Source organism: Lissotriton helveticus, chromosome 7 (genome assembly GCF_964261635.1).
Source record: "Lissotriton helveticus chromosome 7, aLisHel1.1, whole genome shotgun sequence".
NCBI lineage: Eukaryota > Metazoa > Chordata > Amphibia > Caudata > Salamandridae > Lissotriton > Lissotriton helveticus.
In genome coordinates, this window is record NC_136068.1 from 1220710700 (window position 1) to 1220734785 (window position 24086).

General features: G+C 43.8%; 1 protein-coding gene across 1 annotated transcript in view; it reads right to left on the reverse strand.

Annotated features, from left to right (window-relative positions):
* Positions 1–24086, reverse strand: part of ANKFN1 (ankyrin repeat and fibronectin type III domain containing 1) — a 1441385-nt gene that overhangs the window by 1266540 nt on the left and 150759 nt on the right. The window contains exon 2 of the mRNA XM_078650803.1: positions 16621–16831. Coding sequence (XP_078506929.1) covers positions 16621–16831 — 211 coding nt within the window. The remainder of the gene's footprint in view (positions 1–16620; positions 16832–24086) is intronic.

Here is a 24086-nt window from a genome sequence, read left to right on the forward strand (position 1 = left end):
ATCATGGTTTTAATCCATCACCGTTTTTTAGCTCAATGCACCATCCCAGCTCAGAACCTGGCTATATGCAAATTAGTCTGTTCCTGTCCCAGTGCATGATGGGAACAGGGCAAACCAAACTACCAAGCCAATTCTTATACTGGTAAGGAAACAAGCTTCCGGGGACCGGTTTCTGGCATCACAGCCTTCTTCGGCCCGGCTTGCTTGAATCCTGATGGTGCAATGAGCAAGGGACTCACGTCTGAGCATACCCTCCCACACATAGTGTGGATAAACCGATTTTGGAAAAGGGGGGTGGTGATGGACAGAGTTTCTGAATGATGCAGAATACTCTTACCAAGTCAAGAGATCATGGTTTTAATCCATCACCGTTTTTTAGCTCAATGCACCATCCCAGCTCAGAACCTGGCTATATGCAAATTAGTCTGTTCCTGTCCCAGTGCATGATGGGAACAGGGCAAACCAAACTACCAAGCCAATTCTTATACTGGTAAGGAAACAAGCTTCCGGGGACCGGTTTCTGGCATCACAGCCTTCTTCGGCCCGGCTTGCTTGAATCCTGATGGTGCAATGAGCAAGGGACTCACGTCTGAGCATACCCTCCCACACATAGTGTGGATAAACCGATTTTGGAAAAGGGGGGTGGTGATGGACAGAGTTTCTGAATGATGCAGAATACTCTTACCAAGTCAAGAGATCATGGTTTTAATCCATCACCGTTTTTTAGCTCAATGCACCATCCCAGCTCAGAACCTGGCTATATGCAAATTAGTCTGTTCCTGTCCCAGTGCATGATGGGAACAGGGCAAACCAAACTACCAAGCCAGTTCTTATACTGGTAAGGAAACAAGCTTCCGGGGACCGGTTTCTGGCATCACAGCCTTCTTCGGCCCGGCTTGCTTGAATCCTGATGGTGCAATGAGCAAGGGACTCACGTCTGAGCATACCCTCCCACACATAGTGTGGATAAACCGATTTTGGAAAAGGGGGGTGGTGATGGACAGAGTTTCTGAATGATGCAGAATACTCTTACCAAGTCAAGAGATCATGGTTTTAATCCATCACCGTTTTTTAGCTCAATGCACCATCCCAGCTCAGAACCTGGCTATATGCAAATTAGTCTGTTCCTGTCCCAGTGCATGATGGGAACAGGGCAAACCAAACTACCAAGCCAATTCTTATACTGGTAAGGAAACAAGCTTCCGGGGACCGGTTTCTGGCATCACAGCCTTCTTCGGCCCGGCTTGCTTGAATCCTGATGGTGCAATGAGCAAGGGACTCACGTCTGAGCATACCCTCCCACACATAGTGTGGATAAACCGATTTTGGAAAAGGGGGTTGGTGATGGACAGAGTTTCTGAATGATGCAGAATACTCTTACCAAGTCAAGAGATCATGGTTTTAATCCATCACCGTTTTTTAGCTCAATGCACCATCCCAGCTCAGAACCTGGCTATATGCAAATTAGTCTTTTCCTGTCCCAGTGCATGATGGGAACAGGGCAAACCAAACTACCAAGCCAATTCTTATACTGGTAAGGAAACAAGCTTCCGGGGACCGGTTTCTGGCATCACAGCCTTCTTCGGCCCGGCTTGCTTGAATCCTGATGGTGCAATGAGCAAGGGACTCACGTCTGAGCATACCCTCCCACACATAGTGTGGATAAACCGATTTTGGAAAAGGGGGGTGGTGATGGACAGAGTTTCTGAATGATGCAGAATACTCTTACCAAGTCAAGAGATCATGGTTTTAATCCATCACCGTTTTTTAGCTCAATGCACCATCCCAGCTCAGAACCTGGCTATATGCAAATTAGTCTGTTCCTGTCCCAGTGCATGATGGGAACAGGGCAAACCAAACTACCAAGCCAATTCTTATACTGGTAAGGAAACAAGCTTCCGGGGACCGGTTTCTGGCATCACAGCCTTCTTCGGCCCGGCTTGCTTGAATCCTGATGGTGCAATGAGCAAGGGACTCACGTCTGAGCATACCCTCCCACACATAGTGTGGATAAACCGATTTTGGAAAAGGGGGGTGGTGATGGACAGAGTTTCTGAATGATGCAGAATACTCTTACCAAGTCAAGAGATCATGGTTTTAATCCATCACCGTTTTTTAGCTCAATGCACCATCCCAGCTCAGAACCTGGCTATATGCAAATTAGTCTGTTCCTGTCCCAGTGCATGATGGGAACAGGGCAAACCAAACTACCAAGCCAATTCTTATACTGGTAAGGAAACAAGCTTCCGGGGACCGGTTTCTGGCATCACAGCCTTCTTCGGCCCGGCTTGCTTGAATCCTGATGGTGCAATGAGCAAGGGACTCACGTCTGAGCATACCCTCCCACACATAGTGTGGATAAACCGATTTTGGAAAAGGGGGGTGGTGATGGACAGAGTTTCTGAATGATGCAGAATACTCTTACCAAGTCAAGAGATCATGGTTTTAATCCATCACCGTTTTTTAGCTCAATGCACCATCCCAGCTCAGAACCTGGCTATATGCAAATTAGTCTGTTCCTGTCCCAGTGCATGATGGGAACAGGGCAAACCAAACTACCAAGCCAATTCTTATACTGGTAAGGAAACAAGCTTCCGGGGACCGGTTTCTGGCATCACAGCCTTCTTCGGCCCGGCTTGCTTGAATCCTGATGGTGCAATGAGCAAGGGACTCACGTCTGAGCATACCCTCCCACACATACTGTGGATAAACCGATTTTGGAAAAGGGGGGTGGTGATGGACAGAGTTTCTGAATGATGCAGAATACTCTTACCAAGTCAAGAGATCATGGTTTTAATCCATCACCGTTTTTTAGCTCAATGCACCATCCCAGCTCAGAACCTGGCTATATGCAAATTAGTCTGTTCCTGTCTCAGTGCATGATGGGAACAGGGCAAACCAAACTACCAAGCCAATTCTTATACTGGTAAGGAAACAAGCTTCCGGGGACCGGTTTCTGGCATCACAGCCTTCTTCGGCCCGGCTTGCTTGAATCCTGATGGTGCAATGAGCAAGGGACTCACGTCTGAGCATACCCTCCCACACATAGTGTGGATAAACCGATTTTGGAAAAGGGGGGTGGTGATGGACAGAGTTTCTGAATGATGTAGAATACTCTTACCAAGTCAAGAGATCATGGTTTTAATCCATCACCGTTTTTTAGCTCAATGCACCATCCCAGCTCAGAACCTGGCTATATGCAAATTAGTCTGTTCCTGTCCCAGTGCATGATGGGAACAGGGCAAACCAAACTACCAAGCCAATTCTTATACTGGTAAGGAAACAAGCTTCCGGGGACCGGTTTCTGGCATCACAGCCTTCTTCGGCCCGGCTTGCTTGAATCCTGATGGTGCAATGAGCAAGGGACTCACGTCTGAGCATACCCTCCCACACATAGTGTGGATAAACCGATTTTGGAAAAGGGGGGTGGTGATGGACAGAGTTTCTGAATGATGCAGAATACTCTTACCAAGTCAAGAGATCATGGTTTTAATCCATCACCGTTTTTTAGCTCAATGCACCATCCCAGCTCAGAACCTGGCTATATGCAAATTAGTCTGTTCCTGTCCCAGTGCATGATGGGAACAGGGCAAACCAAACTACCAAGCCAATTCTTATACTGGTAAGGAAACAAGCTTCCGGGGACCGGTTTCTGGCATCACAGCCTTCTTCGGCCCGGCTTGCTTGAATCCTGATGGTGCAATGAGCAAGGGACTCACGTCTGAGCATACCCTCCCACACATAGTGTGGATAAACCGATTTTGGAAAAGGGGGGTGGTGATGGACAGAGTTTCTGAATGATGCAGAATACTCTTACCAAGTCAAGAGATCATGGTTTTAATCCATCACCGTTTTTTAGCTCAATGCACCATCCCAGCTCAGAACCTGGCTATATGCAAATTAGTCTGTTCCTGTCCCAGTGCATGATGGGAACAGGGCAAACCAAACTAACAAGCCAATTCTTATACTGGTAAGGAAACAAGCTTCCGGGGACCGGTTTCTGGCATCACAGCCTTCTTCGGCCCGGCTTGCTTGAATCCTGATGGTGCAATGAGCAAGGGACTCACGTCTGAGCATACCCTCCCACACATAGTGTGGATAAACCGATTTTGGAAAAGGGGGGTGGTGATGGACAGAGTTTCTGAATGATGCAGAATACTCTTACCAAGTCAAGAGATCATGGTTTTAATCCATCACCGTTTTTTAGCTCAATGCACCATCCCAGCTCAGAACCTGGCTATATGCAAATTAGTCTGTTCCTGTCCCAGTGCATGATGGGAACAGGGCAAACCAAACTACCAAGCCAATTCTTATACTGGTAAGGAAACAAGCTTCCGGGGACCGGTTTCTGGCATCACAGCCTTCTTCGGCCCGGCTTGCTTGAATCCTGATGGTGCAATGAGCAAGGGACTCACGTCTGAGCATACCCTCCCACACATAGTGTGGATAAACCGATTTTGGAAAAGGGGGGTGGTGATGGACAGAGTTTCTGAATGATGCAGAATACTCTTACCAAGTCAAGAGATCATGGTTTTAATCCATCACCGTTTTTTAGCTCAATGCACCATCCCAGCTCAGAACCTGGCTATATGCAAATTAGTCTGTTCCTGTCCCAGTGCATGATGGGAACAGGGCAAACCAAACTACCAAGCCAATTCTTATACTGGTAAGGAAACAAGCTTCCGGGGACCGGTTTCTGGCATCACAGCCTTCTTCGGCCCGGCTTGCTTGAATCCTGATGGTGCAATGAGCAAGGGACTCACGTCTGAGCATACCCTCCCACACATAGTGTGGATAAACCGATTTTGGAAAAGGGGGGTGGTGATGGACAGAGTTTCTGAATGATGCAGAATACTCTTACCAAGTCAAGAGATCATGGTTTTAATCCATCACCGTTTTTTAGCTCAATGCACCATCCCAGCTCAGAACCTGGCTATATGCAAATTAGTCTGTTCCTGTCCCAGTGCATGATGGGAACAGGGCAAACCAAACTACCAAGCCAATTCTTATACTGGTAAGGAAACAAGCTTCCGGGGACCGGTTTCTGGCATCACAGCCTTCTTCGGCCCGGCTTGCTTGAATCCTGATGGTGCAATGAGCAAGGGACTCACGTCTGAGCATACCCTCCCACACATAGTGTGGATAAACCGATTTTGGAAAAGGGGGGTGGTGATGGACAGAGTTTCTGAATGATGCAGAATACTCTTACCAAGTCAAGAGATCATGGTTTTAATCCATCACCGTTTTTTAGCTCAATGCACCATCCCAGCTCAGAACCTGGCTATATGCAAATTAGTCTGTTCCTGTCCCAGTGCATGATGGGAACAGGGCAAACCAAACTACCAAGCCAATTCTTATACTGGTAAGGAAACAAGCTTCCGGGGACCGGTTTCTGGCATCACAGCCTTCTTCGGCCCGGCTTGCTTGAATCCTGATGGTGCAATGAGCAAGGGACTCACGTCTGAGCATACCCTCCCACACATAGTGTGGATAAACCGATTTTGGAAAAGGGGGGTGGTGATGGACAGAGTTTCTGAATGATGCAGAATACTCTTACCAAGTCAAGAGATCATGGTTTTAATCCATCACCGTTTTTTAGCTCAATGCACCATCCCAGCTCAGAACCTGGCTATATGCAAATTAGTCTGTTCCTGTCCCAGTGCATGATGGGAACAGGGCAAACCAAACTACCAAGCCAATTCTTATACTGGTAAGGAAACAAGCTTCCGGGGACCGGTTTCTGGCATCACAGCCTTCTTCGGCCCGGCTTGCTTGAATCCTGATGGTGCAATGAGCAAGGGACTCACGTCTGAGCATACCCTCCCACACATAGTGTGGATAAACCGATTTTGGAAAAGGGGGGTGGTGATGGACAGAGTTTCTGAATGATGCAGAATACTCTTACCAAGTCAAGAGATCATGGTTTTAATCCATCACCGTTTTTTAGCTCAATTCACCATCCCAGCTCAGAACCTGGCTATATGCAAATTGGTCTGTTCCTGTCCCAGTGCATGATGGGAACAGGGCAAACCAAACTACCAAGCCAATTCTTATACTGGTAAGGAAACAAGCTTCCGGGGACCGGTTTCTGGCATCACAGCCTTCTTCGGCCCGGCTTGCTTGAATCCTGATGGTGCAATGAGCAAGGGACTCACGTCTGAGCATACCCTCCCACACATAGTGTGGATAAACCTATGTGTGGGAGGGTATACTCAGACGTGAGTCCCTTGCTCATTGCACCATCAGGATTCAAGCAAGCCGGGCCGAAGAAGGCTGTGATGCCAGAAACCGGTCCCCGGAAGCTTGTTTCCTTCCCAGTATAAGAATTGGCTTGGTAGTTTGGTTTGCCCTGTTCCCATCATGCACTGGGACAGGAACAGACTAATTTGCATATAGCCAGGTTCTGAGCTGGGATGGTGCAGTGAGCTAAAAAACGGTGATGGATTAAAACCATGATCTCTTGACTTGGTAAGAGTATTCTGCATCATTCAGAAACTCTGTCCATCACCACCCCCCTTTTCCAAAATAGGTTTTATCCACACTATGTGTGGGAGGGTATACTCAGACATGAGTCCCTTGCTCATTGCACCATCAGGATTCAAGCAAGCCGGGCCGAAGAAGGCTGTGATGCCAGAAACCGGTCCCCGGAAGCTTGTTTCCTTCCCAGTATAAGAATTGGCTTGGTAGTTTGGTTTGCCCTGTTCCCATCATGCACTGGGACAGGAACAGACTAATTTGCATATAGCCAGGTTCTGAGCTGGGATGGTGCAGTGAGCTAAAAAACGGTGGTGGATTAAAACCATGATCTCTTGACTTGGTAAGAGTATTCTGCATCATTCAGAAACTCTGTCCATCACCACCCCCCTTTTCCAAAATAGGTTTTATCCACACTATGTGTGGGAGGGTATACTCAGACGTGAGTCCCTTGCTCATTGCACCATCAGGATTCAAGCAAGCCGGGCCGAAGAAGGCTGTGATGCCAGAAACCGGTCCCCGGAAGCTTGTGTCCTTCCCAGTATAAGAATTGGCTTGGTAGTTTGGTTTGCCCTGTTCCCATCATGCACTGGGACAGGAACAGACTAATTTGCATATAGCCAGGTTCTGAGCTGGGATGGTGCAGTGAGCTAAAAAACGGTGATGGATTAAAACCATGATCTCTTGACTTGGTAAGAGTATTCTGCATCATTCAGAAACTCTGTCCATCACCACCCCCCTTTTCTAAAATAGGTTTTATCCACACTATGTGTGGGAGGGTATACTCAGACGTGAGTCCCTTGCTCATTGCACCATCAGGATTCAAGCAAGCCGGGCCGAAGAAGGCTGTGATGCCAGAAACCGGTCCCCGGAAGCTTGTTTCCTTCCCAGTATAAGAATTGGCTTGGTAGTTTGGTTTGCCCTGTTCCCATCATGCACTGGGACAGGAACAGACTAATTTGCATATAGCCAGGTTCTGAGCTGGGATGGTGCAGTGAGCTAAAAAACGGTGATGGATTAAAACCATGATCTCTTGACTTGGTAAGAGTATTCTGCATCATTCAGAAACTCTGTCCATCACCACCCCCCTTTTCCAAAATAGGTTTTATCCACACTATGTGTGGGAGGGTATACTCAGACGTGAGTCCCTTGCTCATTGCACCATCAGGATTCAAGCAAGCCGGGCCGAAGAAGGCTGTGATGCCAGAAACCGGTCCCCGGAAGCTTGTTTCCTTCCCAGTATAAGAATTGGCTTGGTAGTTTGGTTTGCCCTGTTCCCATCATGCACTAGGACAGGAACAGACTAATTTGCATATAGCCAGGTTCTGAGCTGGGATGGTGCAGTGACCAAAAAACGGTGATGGATTAAAACCATGATCTCTTGACTTGGTAAGAGTATTCTGCATCATTCAGAAACTCTGTCCATCACCACCCCCCTTTTCCAAAATAGGTTTTATCCACACTATGTGTGGGAGGGTATACTCAGACGTGAGTCCCTTGCTCATTGCACCATCAGGATTCAAGCAAGCCGGGCCGAAGAAGGCCGTGATGCCAGAAACCGGTCCCCGGAAGCTTGTTTCCTTCCCAGTATAAGAATTGGCTTGGTAGTTTGGTTTGCCCTGTTCCCATCATGCACTGGGACAGGAACAGACTAATTTGCATATAGCCAGGTTCTGAGCTGGGATGGTGCAGTGAGCTAAAAAACGGTGATGGATTAAAACCATGATCTCTTGACTTGGTAAGAGTATTCTGCATCATTCAGAAACTCTGTCCATCACCACCCCCCTTTTCCAAAATAGGTTTTATCCACACTATGTGTGGGAGGGTATACTCAGACGTGAGTCCCTTGCTCATTGCACCATCAGGATTCAAGCAAGCCGGGCCGAAGAAGGCTGTGATGCCAGAAACCGGTCCCCGGAAGCTTGTTTCCTTCCCAGTATAAGAATTGGCTTGGTAGTTTGGTTTGCCCTGTTCCCATCATGCACTGGGACAGGAACAGACTAATTTGCATATAGCCAGGTTCTGAGCTGGGATGGTGCAGTGAGCTAAAAAACGGTGATGGATTAAAACCATGATCTCTTGACTTGGTAAGAGTATTCTGCATCATTCAGAAACTCTGTCCATCACCACCCCCCTTTTCCAAAATAGGTTTTATCCACACTATGTGTGGGAGGGTATACTCAGACGTGAGTCCCTTGCTCATTGCACCATCAGGATTCAAGCAAGCCGGGCCGAAGAAGGCTGTGATGCCAGAAACCGGTCCCCGGAAGCTTGTTTCCTTCCCAGTATAAGAATTGGCTTGGTAGTTTGGTTTGCCCTGTTCCCATCATGCACTGGGACAGGAACAGACTAATTTGCATATAGCCAGGTTCTGAGCTGGGATGGTGCAGTGAGCTAAAAAACGGTGATGGACTAAAACCATGATCTCTTGACTTGGTAAGAGTATTCTGCATCATTCAGAAACTCTGTCCATCACCACCCCCCTTTTCCAAAATAGGTTTTATCCACACTATGTGTGGGAGGGTATACTCAGACGTGAGTCCCTTGCTCATTGCACCATCAGGATTCAAGCAAGCCGGGCTGAAGAAGGCTGTGATGCCAGAAACCGGTCCCCGGAAGCTTGTTTCCTTCCCAGTATAAGAATTGGCTTGGTAGTTTGGTTTGCCCTGTTCCCATCATGCACTGGGACAGGAACAGACTAATTTGCATATAGCCAGGTTCTGAGCTGGGATGGTGCAGTGAGCTAAAAAACGGTGATGGATTAAAACCATGATCTCTTGACTTGGTAAGAGTATTCTGCATCATTCAGAAACTCTGTCCATCACCACCCCCCTTTTCCAAAATAGGTTTTATCCACACTATGTGTGGGAGGGTATACTCAGACGTGAGTCCCTTGCTCATTGCACCATCAGGATTCAAGCAAGCCGGGCCGAAGAAGGCTGTGATGCCAGAAACCGGTCCCCAGAAGCTTGTTTCCTTCCCAGTATAAGAATTGGCTTGGTAGTTTGGTTTGCCCTGTTCCCATCATGCACTGGGACAGGAACAGACTAATTTGCATATAGCCAGGTTCTGAGCTGGGATGGTGCAGTGAGCTAAAAAACGGTGATGGATTAAAACCATGATCTCTTGACTTGGTAAGAGTATTCTGCATCATTCAGAAACTCTGTCCATCACCACCCCCCTTTTCCAAAATAGGTTTTATCCACACTATGTGTGGGAGGGTATACTCAGACGTGAGTCCCTTGCTCATTGCACCATCAGGATTCAAGCAAGCCGGGCCGAAGAAGGCTGTGATGCCAGAAACCGGTCCCCGGAAGCTTGTTTCCTTCCCAGTATAAGAATTGGCTTGGTAGTTTGGTTTGCCCTGTTCCCATCATGCACTGGGACAGGAACAGACTAATTTGCATATAGCCAGGTTCTGAGCTGGGATGGTGCAGTGAGCTAAAAAACGGTGATGGATTAAAACCATGATCTCTTGACTTGGTAAGAGTATTCTGCATCATTCAGAAACACTGTCCATCACCACCCCCCTTTTCCAAAATAGGTTTTATCCACACTATGTGTGGGAGGGTATACTCAGACGTGAGTCCCTTGCTCATTGCACCATCAGGATTCAAGCAAGCCGGGCCGAAGAAGGCTGTGATGCCAGAAACCGGTCCCCGGAAGCTTGTTTCCTTCCCAGTATAAGAATTGGCTTGGTAGTTTGGTTTGCCCTGTTCCCATCATGCACTGGGACAGGAACAGACTAATTTGCATATAGCCAGGTTCTGAGCTGGGATGGTGCAGTGACCAAAAAACGGTGATGGATTAAAACCATGATCTCTTGACTTGGTAAGAGTATTCTGCATCATTCAGAAACTCTGTCCATCACCACCCCCCTTTTCCAAAATAGGTTTTATCCACACTATGTGTGGGAGGGTATACTCAGACGTGAGTCCCTTGCTCATTGCACCATCAGGATTCAAGCAAGCCGGGCCGAAGAAGGCCGTGATGCCAGAAACCGGTCCCCGGAAGCTTGTTTCCTTCCCAGTATAAGAATTGGCTTGGTAGTTTGGTTTGCCCTGTTCCCATCATGCACTGGGACAGGAACAGACTAATTTGCATATAGCCAGGTTCTGAGCTGGGATGGTGCAGTGAGCTAAAAAACGGTGATGGATTAAAACCATGATCTCTTGACTTGGTAAGAGTATTCTGCATCATTCAGAAACTCTGTCCATCACCACCCCCCTTTTCCAAAATAGGTTTTATCCACACTATGTGTGGGAGGGTATACTCAGACGTGAGTCCCTTGCTCATTGCACCATCAGGATTCAAGCAAGCCGGGCCGAAGAAGGCTGTGATGCCAGAAACCGGTCCCCGGAAGCTTGTTTCCTTCCCAGTATAAGAATTGGCTTGGTAGTTTGGTTTGCCCTGTTCCCATCATGCACTGGGACAGGAACAGACTAATTTGCATATAGCCAGGTTCTGAGCTGGGATGGTGCAGTGAGCTAAAAAACGGTGATGGATTAAAACCATGATCTCTTGACTTGGTAAGAGTATTCTGCATCATTCAGAAACTCTGTCCATCACCACCCCCCTTTTCCAAAATAGGTTTTATCCACACTATGTGTGGGAGGGTATACTCAGACGTGAGTCCCTTGCTCATTGCACCATCAGGATTCAAGCAAGCCGGGCCGAAGAAGGCTGTGATGCCAGAAACCGGTCCCCGGAAGCTTGTTTCCTTCCCAGTATAAGAATTGGCTTGGTAGTTTGGTTTGCCCTGTTCCCATCATGCACTGGGACAGGAACAGACTAATTTGCATATAGCCAGGTTCTGAGCTGGGATGGTGCAGTGAGCTAAAAAACGGTGATGGATTAAAACCATGATCTCTTGACTTGGTAAGAGTATTCTGCATCATTCAGAAACTCTGTCCATCACCACCCCCCTTTTCCAAAATAGGTTTTATCCACACTATGTGTGGGAGGGTATACTCAGACGTGAGTCCCTTGCTCACTGCACCATCAGGATTCAAGCAAGCCGGGCCGAAGAAGGCTGTGATGCCAGAAACCGGTCCCCGGAAGCTTGTTTCCTTCCCAGTATAAGAATTGGCTTGGTAGTTTGGTTTGCCCTGTTCCCATCATGCACTGGGACAGGAACAGACTAATTTGCATATAGCCAGGTTCTGAGCTGGGATGGTGCAGTGAGCTAAAAAACGGTGATGGATTAAAACCATGATCTCTTGACTTGGTAAGAGTATTCTGCATCATTCAGAAACTCTGTCCATCACCACCCCCCTTTTCCAAAATAGGTTTTATCCACACTATGTGTGGGAGGGTATACTCAGACGTGAGTCCCTTGCTCATTGCACCATCAGGATTCAAGCAAGCCGGGCCGAAGAAGGCTGTGATGCCAGAAACCGGTCCCCAGAAGCTTGTTTCCTTCCCAGTATAAGAATTGGCTTGGTAGTTTGGTTTGCCCTGTTCCCATCATGCACTGGGACAGAAACAGACTAATTTGCATATAGCCAGGTTCTGAGCTGGGATGGTGCAGTGAGCTAAAAAACGGTGATGGATTAAAACCATGATCTCTTGACTTGGTAAGAGTATTCTGCATCATTCAGAAACTCTGTCCATCACCACCCCCCTTTTCCAAAATAGGTTTTATCCACACTATGTGTGGGAGGGTATACTCAGACGTGAGTCCCTTGCTCATTGCACCATCAGGATTCAAGCAAGCCGGGCCGAAGAAGGCTGTGATGCCAGAAACCGGTCCCCGGAAGCTTGTTTCCTTCCCAGTATAAGAATTGGCTTGGTAGTTTGGTTTGCCCTGTTCCCATCATGCACTGGGACAGGAACAGACTAATTTGCATATAGCCAGGTTCTGAGCTGGGATGGTGCAGTGAGCTAAAAAACGGTGATGGATTAAAACCATGATCTCTTGACTTGGTAAGAGTATTCTGCATCATTCAGAAACTCTGTCCATCACCACCCCCCTTTTCCAAAATAGGTTTTATCCACACTATGTGTGGGAGGGTATACTCAGACGTGAGTCCCTTGCTCATTGCACCATCAGGATTCAAGCAAGCCGGGCCGAAGAAGGCTGTGATGCCAGAAACCGGTCCCCGGAAGCTTGTTTCCTTCCCAGTATAAGAATTGGCTTGGTAGTTTGGTTTGCCCTGTTCCCATCATGCACTGGGACAGGAACAGACTAATTTGCATATAGCCAAGTTCTGAGCTGGGATGGTGCAGTGAGCTAAAAAACGGTGATGGATTAAAACCATGATCTCTTGACTTGGTAAGAGTATTCTGCATCATTCAGAAACTCTGTCCATCACCACCCCCCTTTTCCAAAATAGGTTTTATCCACACTATGTGTGGGAGGGTATACTCAGACGTGAGTCCCTTGCTCATTGCACCATCAGGATTCAAGCAAGCCGGGCCGAAGAAGGCTGTGATGCCAGAAACCGGTCCCCGAAAGCTTGTTTCCTTCCCAGTATAAGAATTGGCTTGGTAGTTTGGTTTGCCCTGTTCCCATCATGCACTGGGACAGGAACAGACTAATTTGCATATAGCCAGGTTCTGAGCTGGGATGGTGCAGTGAGCTAAAAAACGGTGATGGATTAAAACCATGATCGCTTGACTTGGTAAGAGTATTCTGCATCATTCAGAAACTCTGTCCATCACCACCCCCCTTTTCCAAAATAGGTTTTATCCACACTATGTGTGGGAGGGTATACTCAGACGTGAGTCCCTTGCTCATTGCACCATCAGGATTCAAGCAAGCCGGGCCGAAGAAGGCTGTGATGCCAGAAACCGGTCCCCGGAAGCTTGTTTCCTTCCCAGTATAAGAATTGGCTTGGTAGTTTGGTTTGCCCTGTTCCCATCATGCACTGGGACAGGAACAGACTAATTTGCATATAGCCAGGTTCTGAGCTGGGATGGTGCAGTGAGCTAAAAAACGGTGATGGATTAAAACCATGATCTCTTGACTTGGTAAGAGTATTCTGCATCATTCAGAAACTCTGTCCATCACCACCCCCCTTTTCCAAAATAGGTTTTATCCACACTATGTGTGGGAGGGTATACTCAGACGTGAGTCCCTTGCTCATTGCACCATCAGGATTCAAGCAAGCCGGGCCGAAGAAGGCTGTGATGCCAGAAACCGGTCCCCGGAAGCTTGTTTCCTTCCCAGTATAAGAATTGGCTTGGTAGTTTGGTTTGCCCTGTTCCCATCATGCACTGGGACAGGAACAGACTAATTTGCATATAGCCAGGTTCTGAGCTGGGATGGTGCAGTGAGCTAAAAAACGGTGATGGATTAAAACCATGATCTCTTGACTTGGTAAGAGTATTCTGCATCATTCAGAAACTCTGTCCATCACCACCCCCCTTTTCCAAAATAGGTTTTATCCACACTATGTGTGGGAGGGTATACTCAGACGTGAGTCCCTTGCTCATTGCACCATCAGGATTCAAGCAAGCCGGGCCGAAGAAGGCTGTGATGCCAGAAACCGGTCCCCGGAAGCTTGTTTCCTTCCCAGTATAAGAATTGGCTTGGTAGTTTGGTTTGCCCTGTTCCCATCATGCACTGGGACAGGAACAGACTAATTTGCATATAGCCAAGTTCTGAGCTGGGATGGTGCAGTGAGCTAAAAAACGGTGATGGATTAAAACCATGATCTCTTGACTTGGTAAGAGTATTCTGCATCATTCAGAAACTCTGTCCATCACCACCCCCCTTTTCCAAAATAGGTTTTATCCACACTATGTGTGGGAGGGTATACTCAGACGTGAGTCCCTTGCTCATTGCACCATCAGGATTCAAGCAAGCCGGGCCGAAGAAGGCTGTGATGCCAGAAACCGGTCCCCGGAAGCTTGTTTCCTTCCCAGTATAAGAATTGGCTTGGTAGTTTGGTTTGCCCTGTTCCCATCATGCACTGGGACAGGAACAGACTAATTTGCATATAGCCAGGTTCTGAGCTGGGATGGTGCAGTGAGCTAAAAAACGGTGATGGATTAAAACCATGATCTCTTGACTTGGTAAGAGTATTCTGCATCATTCAGAAACTCTGTCCATCACCACCCCCCTTTTCCAAAATAGGTTTTATCCACACTATGTGTGGGAGGGTATACTCAGACGTGAGTCCCTTGCTCATTGCACCATCAGGATTCAAGCAAGCCGGGCCGAAGAAGGCTGTGATGCCAGAAACCGGTCCCCGGAAGCTTGTTTCCTTCCCAGTATAAGAATTGGCTTGGTAGTTTGGTTTGCCCTGTTCCCATCATGCACTGGGACAGGAACAGACTAATTTGCATATAGCCAGGTTCTGAGCTGGGATGGTGCAGTGAGCTAAAAAACGGTGATGGATTAAAACCATGATCTCTTGACTTGGTAAGAGTATTCTGCATCATTCAGAAACTCTGTCCATCACCACCCCCCTTTTCCAAAATATGCCATCTGTTTCCCACCTTGAGATGGCTCCAGAAAATTCTCTGGATGTTGCCATATGCCACTAGGAGAACCGTCGTCCAGGCGTTAGTAACATCTAGTCTGGACTAAGGTAACGTCCTCTACCTTGGTGCCGATGCTGCGACCATAAATAAACTGCAGGTTGTACAGAATTCATCGGCCCGACTTTTATGTAACATCCCGAGGAGATCTTCGGCCACTCAGGCTCTCCGCGATCTACATTGGCTCAAGGTCCCAGGCCGCATTAAATTTGAAGCCCTATGCTACCTTTTTAAAATCAAGCAGGGCTCAGCCCCTCTGTATCTTCAGAGCCTTGTTCAACCTTACAGGCCTAGCCGCACATTAAGATCCTCGGCTAACTGTGACTTTGTCATTCCAAGATTCAAACTTGTGAAGATGGGGGGAAGATCTTTCTCCCATCTAGGCCCCAAATCCTGGAATGTGTTACCCACTGCTCTGAAATCCGAGACTAATATGCTCTGCTTCCACAAAATATTGAAACTTTACTCTTCCAATAGATTTCCGGCCGTTCTGGCTGTCAATAATGCTGTTGTAATGTCCATTTTCTTCTTTAGTCTATCCCTTGCGGGTAGCTGTCACGCATTATAAGTTTTAAATAAATAAATAAATGGTAGTGCTACCCTCTGTGGCCTTCCCAAATACGCTCTTGCTCCACTAAGGGTCTCACTGAACACTGCGGCTAGACTGATTACAGGCACCAAACGAAATGAGCACATATCCCCAGTCCTACAATCTCTCAAATAGCTACCCTACGAGGCACAAATTCAGCTAAAATTTGCCATTCTGGCATACAAAGCCCTTCTCTTCAATACTCCCAGGTACCTGGCACAAAAACTTGAACTCTCTTGTGGGGAGAGAGCATCAAGAAGCGCCACTACTTTCCTCTTGGAACCACCCATCTTTAACAAAAAGAGATCTTGTCACCAAGCCTTCTCCGATGCTGCCCCAAAGATATGGAACTCTCTTCTGCCGGAAGTTCGCAGACTCTCCTTGGTGACGGTGTTCAAATTGGAAGGTAAATGATCCCTAATTAAATTGATATGGCTCCACTTTACTGCTTATAATAACCCCCCTTCATTGCCCGCTTACAACTGTTTATTGTAGTACTTTCCTTTTCCCACTTGATGTTCCTTATTGCATTTATGTCCTCCCTTCCATCCTATTGTTAAGTGCTCTGATATCCTTCGGGATCATGTTTGCGCTATATAAAACTTTATAAATAAATAAATAAATAAAATAAGACGTTCAGTTTAAATGCCATAAAATAAGGAGAAATGACTGGTCCTACAGAGGCGCACCCTAAGCCCCTAATTATCTACTAACTATTCACCCAGAAATATAGAAACATTTTCAAAAGATTGAAATATGTTTTCGCAGATTTGGCTAGCGTCTGTCTGTGACTATGCAACATATTGTCAGAAGAAGTCGCTGAGTTCCCCACATTTGGACCCAAACAGAGGGAAGTTCATAGACTATATCGGTCTGCCCTGATAGCAGAATAGATCACTCCATTAGCACAATATTTTGCCCATGTTCACGTGCTTGTTTACTATTTCATGGGCTGTGTATAGCTATATAAATTCAAATTCAACTGTTCATAAGGAACAATAAAAAAAACTGGCAATAAAAAAGGGAAAAAAACACACTTAAATTTCGGAGCTGGTTACTTGTTTACTCACAGTGAGGACTCTCTTTCGCTCCGGCCTTCAGCAGCATTCTTGCAATAGGCACGTTGTTTGTCATAATGGCAATGTCCAAAGGTGTCAGGCCTTCACTGTTGGGGGTGTTAAGGTCCAATTCATCGGCCGTGTATTGGTAGAGTAGAATCTGCACTGCGTCCAGATCTTGCTGTTCCACAGCCTCAAAAAGAGCTTCATTGCACTGGAAATTCTGTTGACAAGTAAAAAAACACACAAACGTTATCATCCTCATACAATAATCCATTTCAGCAGCCTTGTCAAGCCTTAATTTCTGAATGAATGGCACTAAGCAGGTCACCACAGGTCTAGGTGAATGACTAGGGTTTCATTAGCATTGCATTTTAAAACATTCTTCATCATGGTCTGTAACATTGAGAAATAGTTATGCACAGCTTGCTCAACAGGGACTATGTCTGAAAGCATCCTGTAGCATTCGGTACAAACATTTACATTTGGCTGTATTTGTTTTTAAAGAGTTTCGTTTGGCATTCTTGCTCAAAACGGCCTACCTGTTTCGAGAGCAAAAAGAGGGGAAAAGACTTTGGAAATTATGCAAATACAATGTCGTCTGGAATTGTCTTGATGAACATGTTCACGCGGCTGTCAACCTCAACAACACAAATGTTTACAAGGCAGAGCATTAGTTGTTCACTTTTAATGGGGTGAGGGTTAAGGATGATTTGTTTTCATATTTTCATATTTCCATAGTATTTCTCTAAGGGAAACATGATCTTTGAATGGTAACATAACTTGCACGTTCCTCAGAATTCACTGGTAGTTTAGTGCTAAGGTTATTTGATGTAAAGGTGCAATGCACAAGCAGTGTATATTTGGTACATAATGCTAAACTAAAATGTGAACCTGATAATAAATGGCGATTTAGGAAACATCAACTTGCATATGTTCATGAAACGTTCAACAAACTTTTTATTAGACTCGCAGGTATCTTTTCGGCAGTGCTGTTTAAGGAAAGACAAAACATTGGCCCCTGGCCCAACATCAGTTTAATAGTAGAAGAACCAAGGTGTCTAAATCTCACTGTGCAAGTATACAACAGATTGCATTACACTATATGAAGCTATTCTGGATAGTGGTGTATCCACAGTGCAAGGACGCTTTTGAATTTCTTTTACATCGTTCGCCTGCCCAACAGCACTAGGCAGCTAGGCTGACTATTCTCCATTTGTAGCACTTGTTAGCTATAAGCATTAGATGGACATATTAACACCATTAGTCCCGAATTTTTATTATAGCCACGTTATTATTCTTGCGAAGGGACTCTGGTCCCTTCAACTTCACGGGGTTAACGTTAATCCTGTATGTGCATGCGTTCACTCATTACCTCACTTGTGCGTTCGATATGGCTATAAGCACATCCCAAGAGCACCCCAGCATGTTGTTTTTAACCCTGTGACAACTGATATGGATATACCTAATTTACCTTGTCTTTCTTTGTGTCCTATCTGTTGTCTGTCAATCTCTTTTTTTTATAGAGTAAACTCGGTTCCACTCCATTGTGACACAATCTTTATACAGAGTTTTTTAAGACAAAATCTCTTTTAACACTAGTAGCCCCACACTAGGGTGGGCCTTAGCGCGCCCATACCACCGGGGTTCATAACTACACTTCATCTCACTGGTCCTGATGAACGCCTGATTAATTACTTTCACATAGGCAGAAACATGTTGACCGGACACCAGGGATAAAACCGGACTTTAAATGTGGTCCTTTGCCCTACACTTCTGTTTTTATTTATGTCCAATTGGCAAAACTAATAAAATACTTTTTTTACATGATTGGGACATTTTTAAATCTCTAAATTCACATTTCATGTATCACAAAAACCAGCTCCGGAGTAACCTGGCGTTGCAGCACAGTAGGGTGGCATTCTGCCACTCCTGGTGGGGCCCGATGAAGAAGCATGTCACCAACTAGGTTGGTGAGTGAGGGCTTTCTGAACAACCTTATGAGGTTTCTCTCACAGTTTACCCTTACCGTGAGTGTTGCTACATGGTTGCTCTTTTTCTAGTTTTTCTGGTATTGCGCTCCTCTGTTGTTCTTTTGATTTCTCTAGAGGGGAGTAGGAGTGTGTCTTCCATTCCCTTCCTCTCCTGTTGTTTCAAGTACAGACATCCTTGCACCAAGGTGCAAGGGTGCCTGTGTCACCGCATGGCTGCAGTTTGTGCAGCAGTGCAGAGGGAAACACAGAGATGTAACATATTCATGTACATACGTCACATCCCTGTGCTTTGGCAGTGCCAACAGTGCAGTGCAGCTAAAGAGCTTGCAGTGTCACACTGCAGTACTTCCTCATAAATCTTCACCTATAAATTCACCATACACTACTAATGCATTCTTTCAGTCAATCATGCTGAGTACATATATTCAACCAAACGTTCAAATATTACCTTGCAATTATAGTTATTACTTTAACCAGATAAGATAGTTCTGATAAGAATTGTTTTTCTTCTTTTTTCTTTTGTATTTTTTTTATTTATTTGAACATTTTTGTATTTTTTTGGGTGTTTTTTCAAAAAAATGATCAAAGAAATGAACGAATAAAACAGGAAACTTTTGAAATTACTTATCATTCCAAAAACAACAACAACAAAAAATGTAACAACGATGGTTGCGTTGCGCAACACAAACTGCGTCCACCGACTGCTCACCGAAGCATATACGTTTCTTACACTTCATGCAGTGTTGCTCGAGAAAGGCAAATTCTGGCCTAATATCCATTGCAGGTGTTCCTGAGGACGCTCCAGATGTACTTGCCACAGCAGGTGAGGGGTTCAAAGCAGCTCGCCTCATTTCCTCCCGAGCAAGATTGATAGGGTGTGTGGTCCGGAGATACTTGTACATAGAAGCAGTGGCACAAGAGTATTTTTTTCACTGCCTCTTGACAGGACTGGGTCACAAATGTTGCACCTCTCCTTTCTCCCATTTACTTTCTTCTTTCCAGGTGGAAAAGTGAAGAATTTCCACACAACAGATTTCAGCCTCTGTGGACATGGTGCCTCCTGCAAGAATTCTTCAGATGCCATTTTGTTTGAAATTTTTTGAAAAACACCAAACAAAACAAGCAAAAAGCGTTCTTGTAGGAAAAGTAATGTCTCTCTAAAGATGCTCCAACAAGAATGATTAAAATGGGTGGGGTCCTTCAATAGTAACAATGAGAAATGTTATGAACCAATGAAATCTTTTTTTTGAGGCCACATGGGATCCTCGCAATCAGCGATCACGAAGCACGAACCTGACGTGACTTCGCAAAAATATATTTAAAAATAATATAAGTTTATTATAAGTACAAATATATAATTGTATGAATATCTTAGATAATCGCTTGCCCTAATATGCATATTAAAGACACATACATATAATTTTTTAACATAAAAAAACTTTTGAGGGAGTCGCGCACACAGCGAGCCCCAGCACGTATATGACGTCACGCGGGACCTGCCACCGCGCATGCGTACCGTACGGTAATGTGCATGTGTCGCGAATGCATGGCAGCAGGAGTCATGGACTGGTCGCACACCAATCGCGTACATCACGTAATATAAAATTTATATGATGTAACTGAAAAACACGCAGCCATCGCACACCGTACGCGGATCCTTCACGACTTTTCTAGATTGGTGGTTAGAATCCACGCACCCACTGTGATGTGTACGCTTTGGGTACGCGACTCCAAAAAGTTTTGGGAAAAAAAGAAAATAAAAAAATAAAAAATAAAAATAAAACATTATTTCAGTTTACATTTTTTTTTACTTTGTTTTTGCAATTTTCAGCAAAATATATAATGTTATTTAATGGATAAAATATTTATAAATAAACAGTTAAAAAACTGTAAAAAATCAGTACAAAAAAATAGGTTTAACTACTATTACACTTAAAAATTGGCAAATAAAAAAAAGCTTTGAAATTCACTGAAAAAACCATAGGTTTCAGCGACATTATAGTTAGAAATTAGCATTTAAAAAACCTTAAAAATTCAAAGAAAAAAACATCGGTTTATGGGGTGTTATAGTTAGCTGGACATTTCACTCGTACAAAACCATAGAAATGTATCCGTTATAGTTAGTTCTGCTAACTATAAACTCGTGCACCCGCAATGCACTGCTGATGATGTCACATATTACATCATTCATGACATGGTCAGTGACATCACTGATGACATCACTGATGAATATACTATTCCCACTCCAGTGAGTGCAACAGTAGGGAAAGTCCTGTGAATGCATTAGTAGGGAAAGTGTTGGATAGCCGAGGAATACAATTTACTATTTACACTCCAGTGAGGGCAACCATGGGGAAAGTGTTGGATAGCAGAGAGGTAGAAATTACTATTTCCACTCCAATTAATACAACAGTAGGGAAAGTTTTGGATAGCAGAGGTGTACACATTACTATTCTGACCGCAGTGAGTAAATCAGTATGGAAAGTCCTGGATAGCGGAGGAAGAACATTTACTATTTCCACCCCAGCATGTGCAAAAGTAGGGAAAGTGTTGGATTGCAGAGGGGTATAAATGCTGTTCCTGCTCCAGTGAGTGCAACAGTAGGGAAAGCGTTGGATAGCGGAGTGATAACATTTACTATTCCAACTCCAGTGAGTGCAACAGTAGTGAAAGTAATGGATTGCGGATGGGTAAAAATTAATATTCCCACTCCAATGAGTGCAACAGTAAGGAAACTGTTAGATAGCGTAGGGGCAAAATTAACTATTCCCACTCCAGTGAGTGCATCAGTAGGTAAATTGTTGGATAGTGGATGTATACAACTTACTATTCCCACTCCAGTGACTGCAATAGTAGGGAAAGTGTTGGATAGCGGAGAGGTAGAAATTATTATTCCCACTCCAATGAATACAATACTTGGGGAAGTGTTGGATAGCGGGACGGTAAAAATTACTATTCCCACTCTAGTCAGTACAACAGTAGAGAAAGTGTTGGATAGCGGAGGGATAACATTTACTATCCCCACTCCACTGAGTGCAACAGTAGCAAAAGTGTTGAATAGCGGAGGGATATACATTTTTATTTCCACTCAAAATAGTGCAACAGAAGGAAAGTGTTGGATAGCGGAGGGAAAAGAATTATTTTTCCCACTCCAGTGAGTGCATCAGTAGGTAAAGTGTTGGACTGCAAGGGGTAAAAATTACTATTCCCACTCCAGTAATTGCAACAGTAGGGAAACTGTTGGATAGCAAAGCAATAAAATTTGCCATTCCAAATCCAGACAGTGCAGCAATAAGGAAAGTGTTGTATTGCAGTGGGTACAATTTACTATTCTCACTCCAGTCAGTTCAAAATTAAAAACAAATAAAAGATCATCAACAAAATAAAAATAGTTTATAAAAGTAAATAAAAACATATATATGTATATGTAAAAAATGTACATTAAATTATATTTAATATTTTTTTAAATTGTATAATGTTAAATGTATATCACTAATATTATATTAAAACATTTTTTCAAACAAATATATATTTTTATTTAGAAAATATTTATTAACAAAAACATTAATTATTACATACATTTGATCCATTTACTTTCTAACCTATAACACTACACAACTCACAACCCACATCGAAAAAATATAGAATGTGCATAATTAACACAATTATTAATTAAACAAATATTATTGATTAAAAAATAAATTAATACACATACAATTTAATTAACTTCCCACCGTTTACCCCTATAGTCCCCAAAACAAGCACCTAAATTTAACCTGTAACAAAATTAATTACACAATAAAATACATTTTCAATGTAATAACTAATAGTATTTAACAACTAATTACACTAATGATCAATGAAATAATAAACATTAATTATCAACTAATCATTAATAATTAAAAATAAAATACTTCTCACCGTTTAACCCCTAAAAACCCCACAACCCACACCTAAAATTAATTACACAATTACCATAATTAATTGTCAATTAATTAATTACAATTAATACCTAATTATTAATAATTAAACATAAATTATTTCCCTCCTTGTACCTCTATAAACCCCACAACCTGCACCTAAAATTCGTTACACAATTACCATAACTAATTATCAATTAATTAATTATTAATATTAATTATCAACTAATCATTAATTAATTAAAAATAATATACTTCTCACCCTTAACCCCTAAAAACCACACAACACGCACCTAAAATTAATTACACAATTACCATGATTAATTGTCAATTAATTAATTACTTTTAACAACTAATTAATAATAATTGAAAATGAATTAGTTCCCACACTTTACCCTTATAAACTCCACAACATGCACCTACATTTTACCCCAAAAAATAAAAAAATACAACTAATATTATATAATCTCAATTAAAAAAATATTAATAAATAAATAAAGTAATTAATTTATTGTAATTAAATTACTTCCCACCCTATTCCCCTATAAACCCACAACCAGTGACAGAACTAAAAAATAAAACATTTAATGAAAATAAAATGAGTAACTACTAAACATTTAATACATATACTTAAAAAAAATACTTTTACAAAAAATACATCACATACATTTAAAATATATACTAAAATGCATAACTCTAATTAGAAAATCTATATTTTAAACAACTATATTTTTGCAAACGATATTAATGACTTCTATATTTTTAAAATCGATATTTCTTACCTTAAAGGCAATATTCTTGACCACGATATTCTTGCTGTCGATATTTCTGTGATATAAACAACAAGGGAACCCGTCTAGGTAGTTGAGGACCTCGGATAGTTAATGGTTATTCAAGGAGACAAAGGTCCTGAACTCATACAGATAAGGTTAAGAGCAATGAGCATAGACTTAAATAAGAACTATGTTTTTTAATCCAATGTCCAGCCGGACAGAGGAATTTTATTTTTTGGAATAGAGTCGAGGATCAAATAATAAGAAGGACACAAATCAAAAACCGGGCACAAGCCCGTACCAAGTAGGGAAGGGGTGAAGACAATACATGGGGAAAAATGACAGGCAAACAGGGTGGAGCAAGAGGCTGCTTACAAAACAATGCAATTCTTGTGTAAGCTAAACCTAACAGTAACTGCAAAAATAATACAGAAGGGAAAATGCAGTACTGCAATCTGATTGGTTGGGAGCACATGGTCAGTCTTTAAGTTACAGATCCACACCAGCATCTGATAGATAGTAGGCTGAGTGACCAGAGGAAGCTTGCTCAGGAGGCAGACCGCTGGACAAGTACCAGGTTCCACCAGCTGTATATGTCAAACCCAGCCAAGTGTGGGCAGGGTCCCTAGAAACAGAGTGGGGGGACAAGGGTTACCAAAAAAAGTTTTCTAAAGGGCCTCTATGAGTTCCCCGGGTAAAGATTCCCAGCCACTCAATGGTAAGAAGGGATGACCCCCGAGAGGGAAACCAGATAACAGGGGTCCAATGCACATGTTATGTATGTGGTTAGA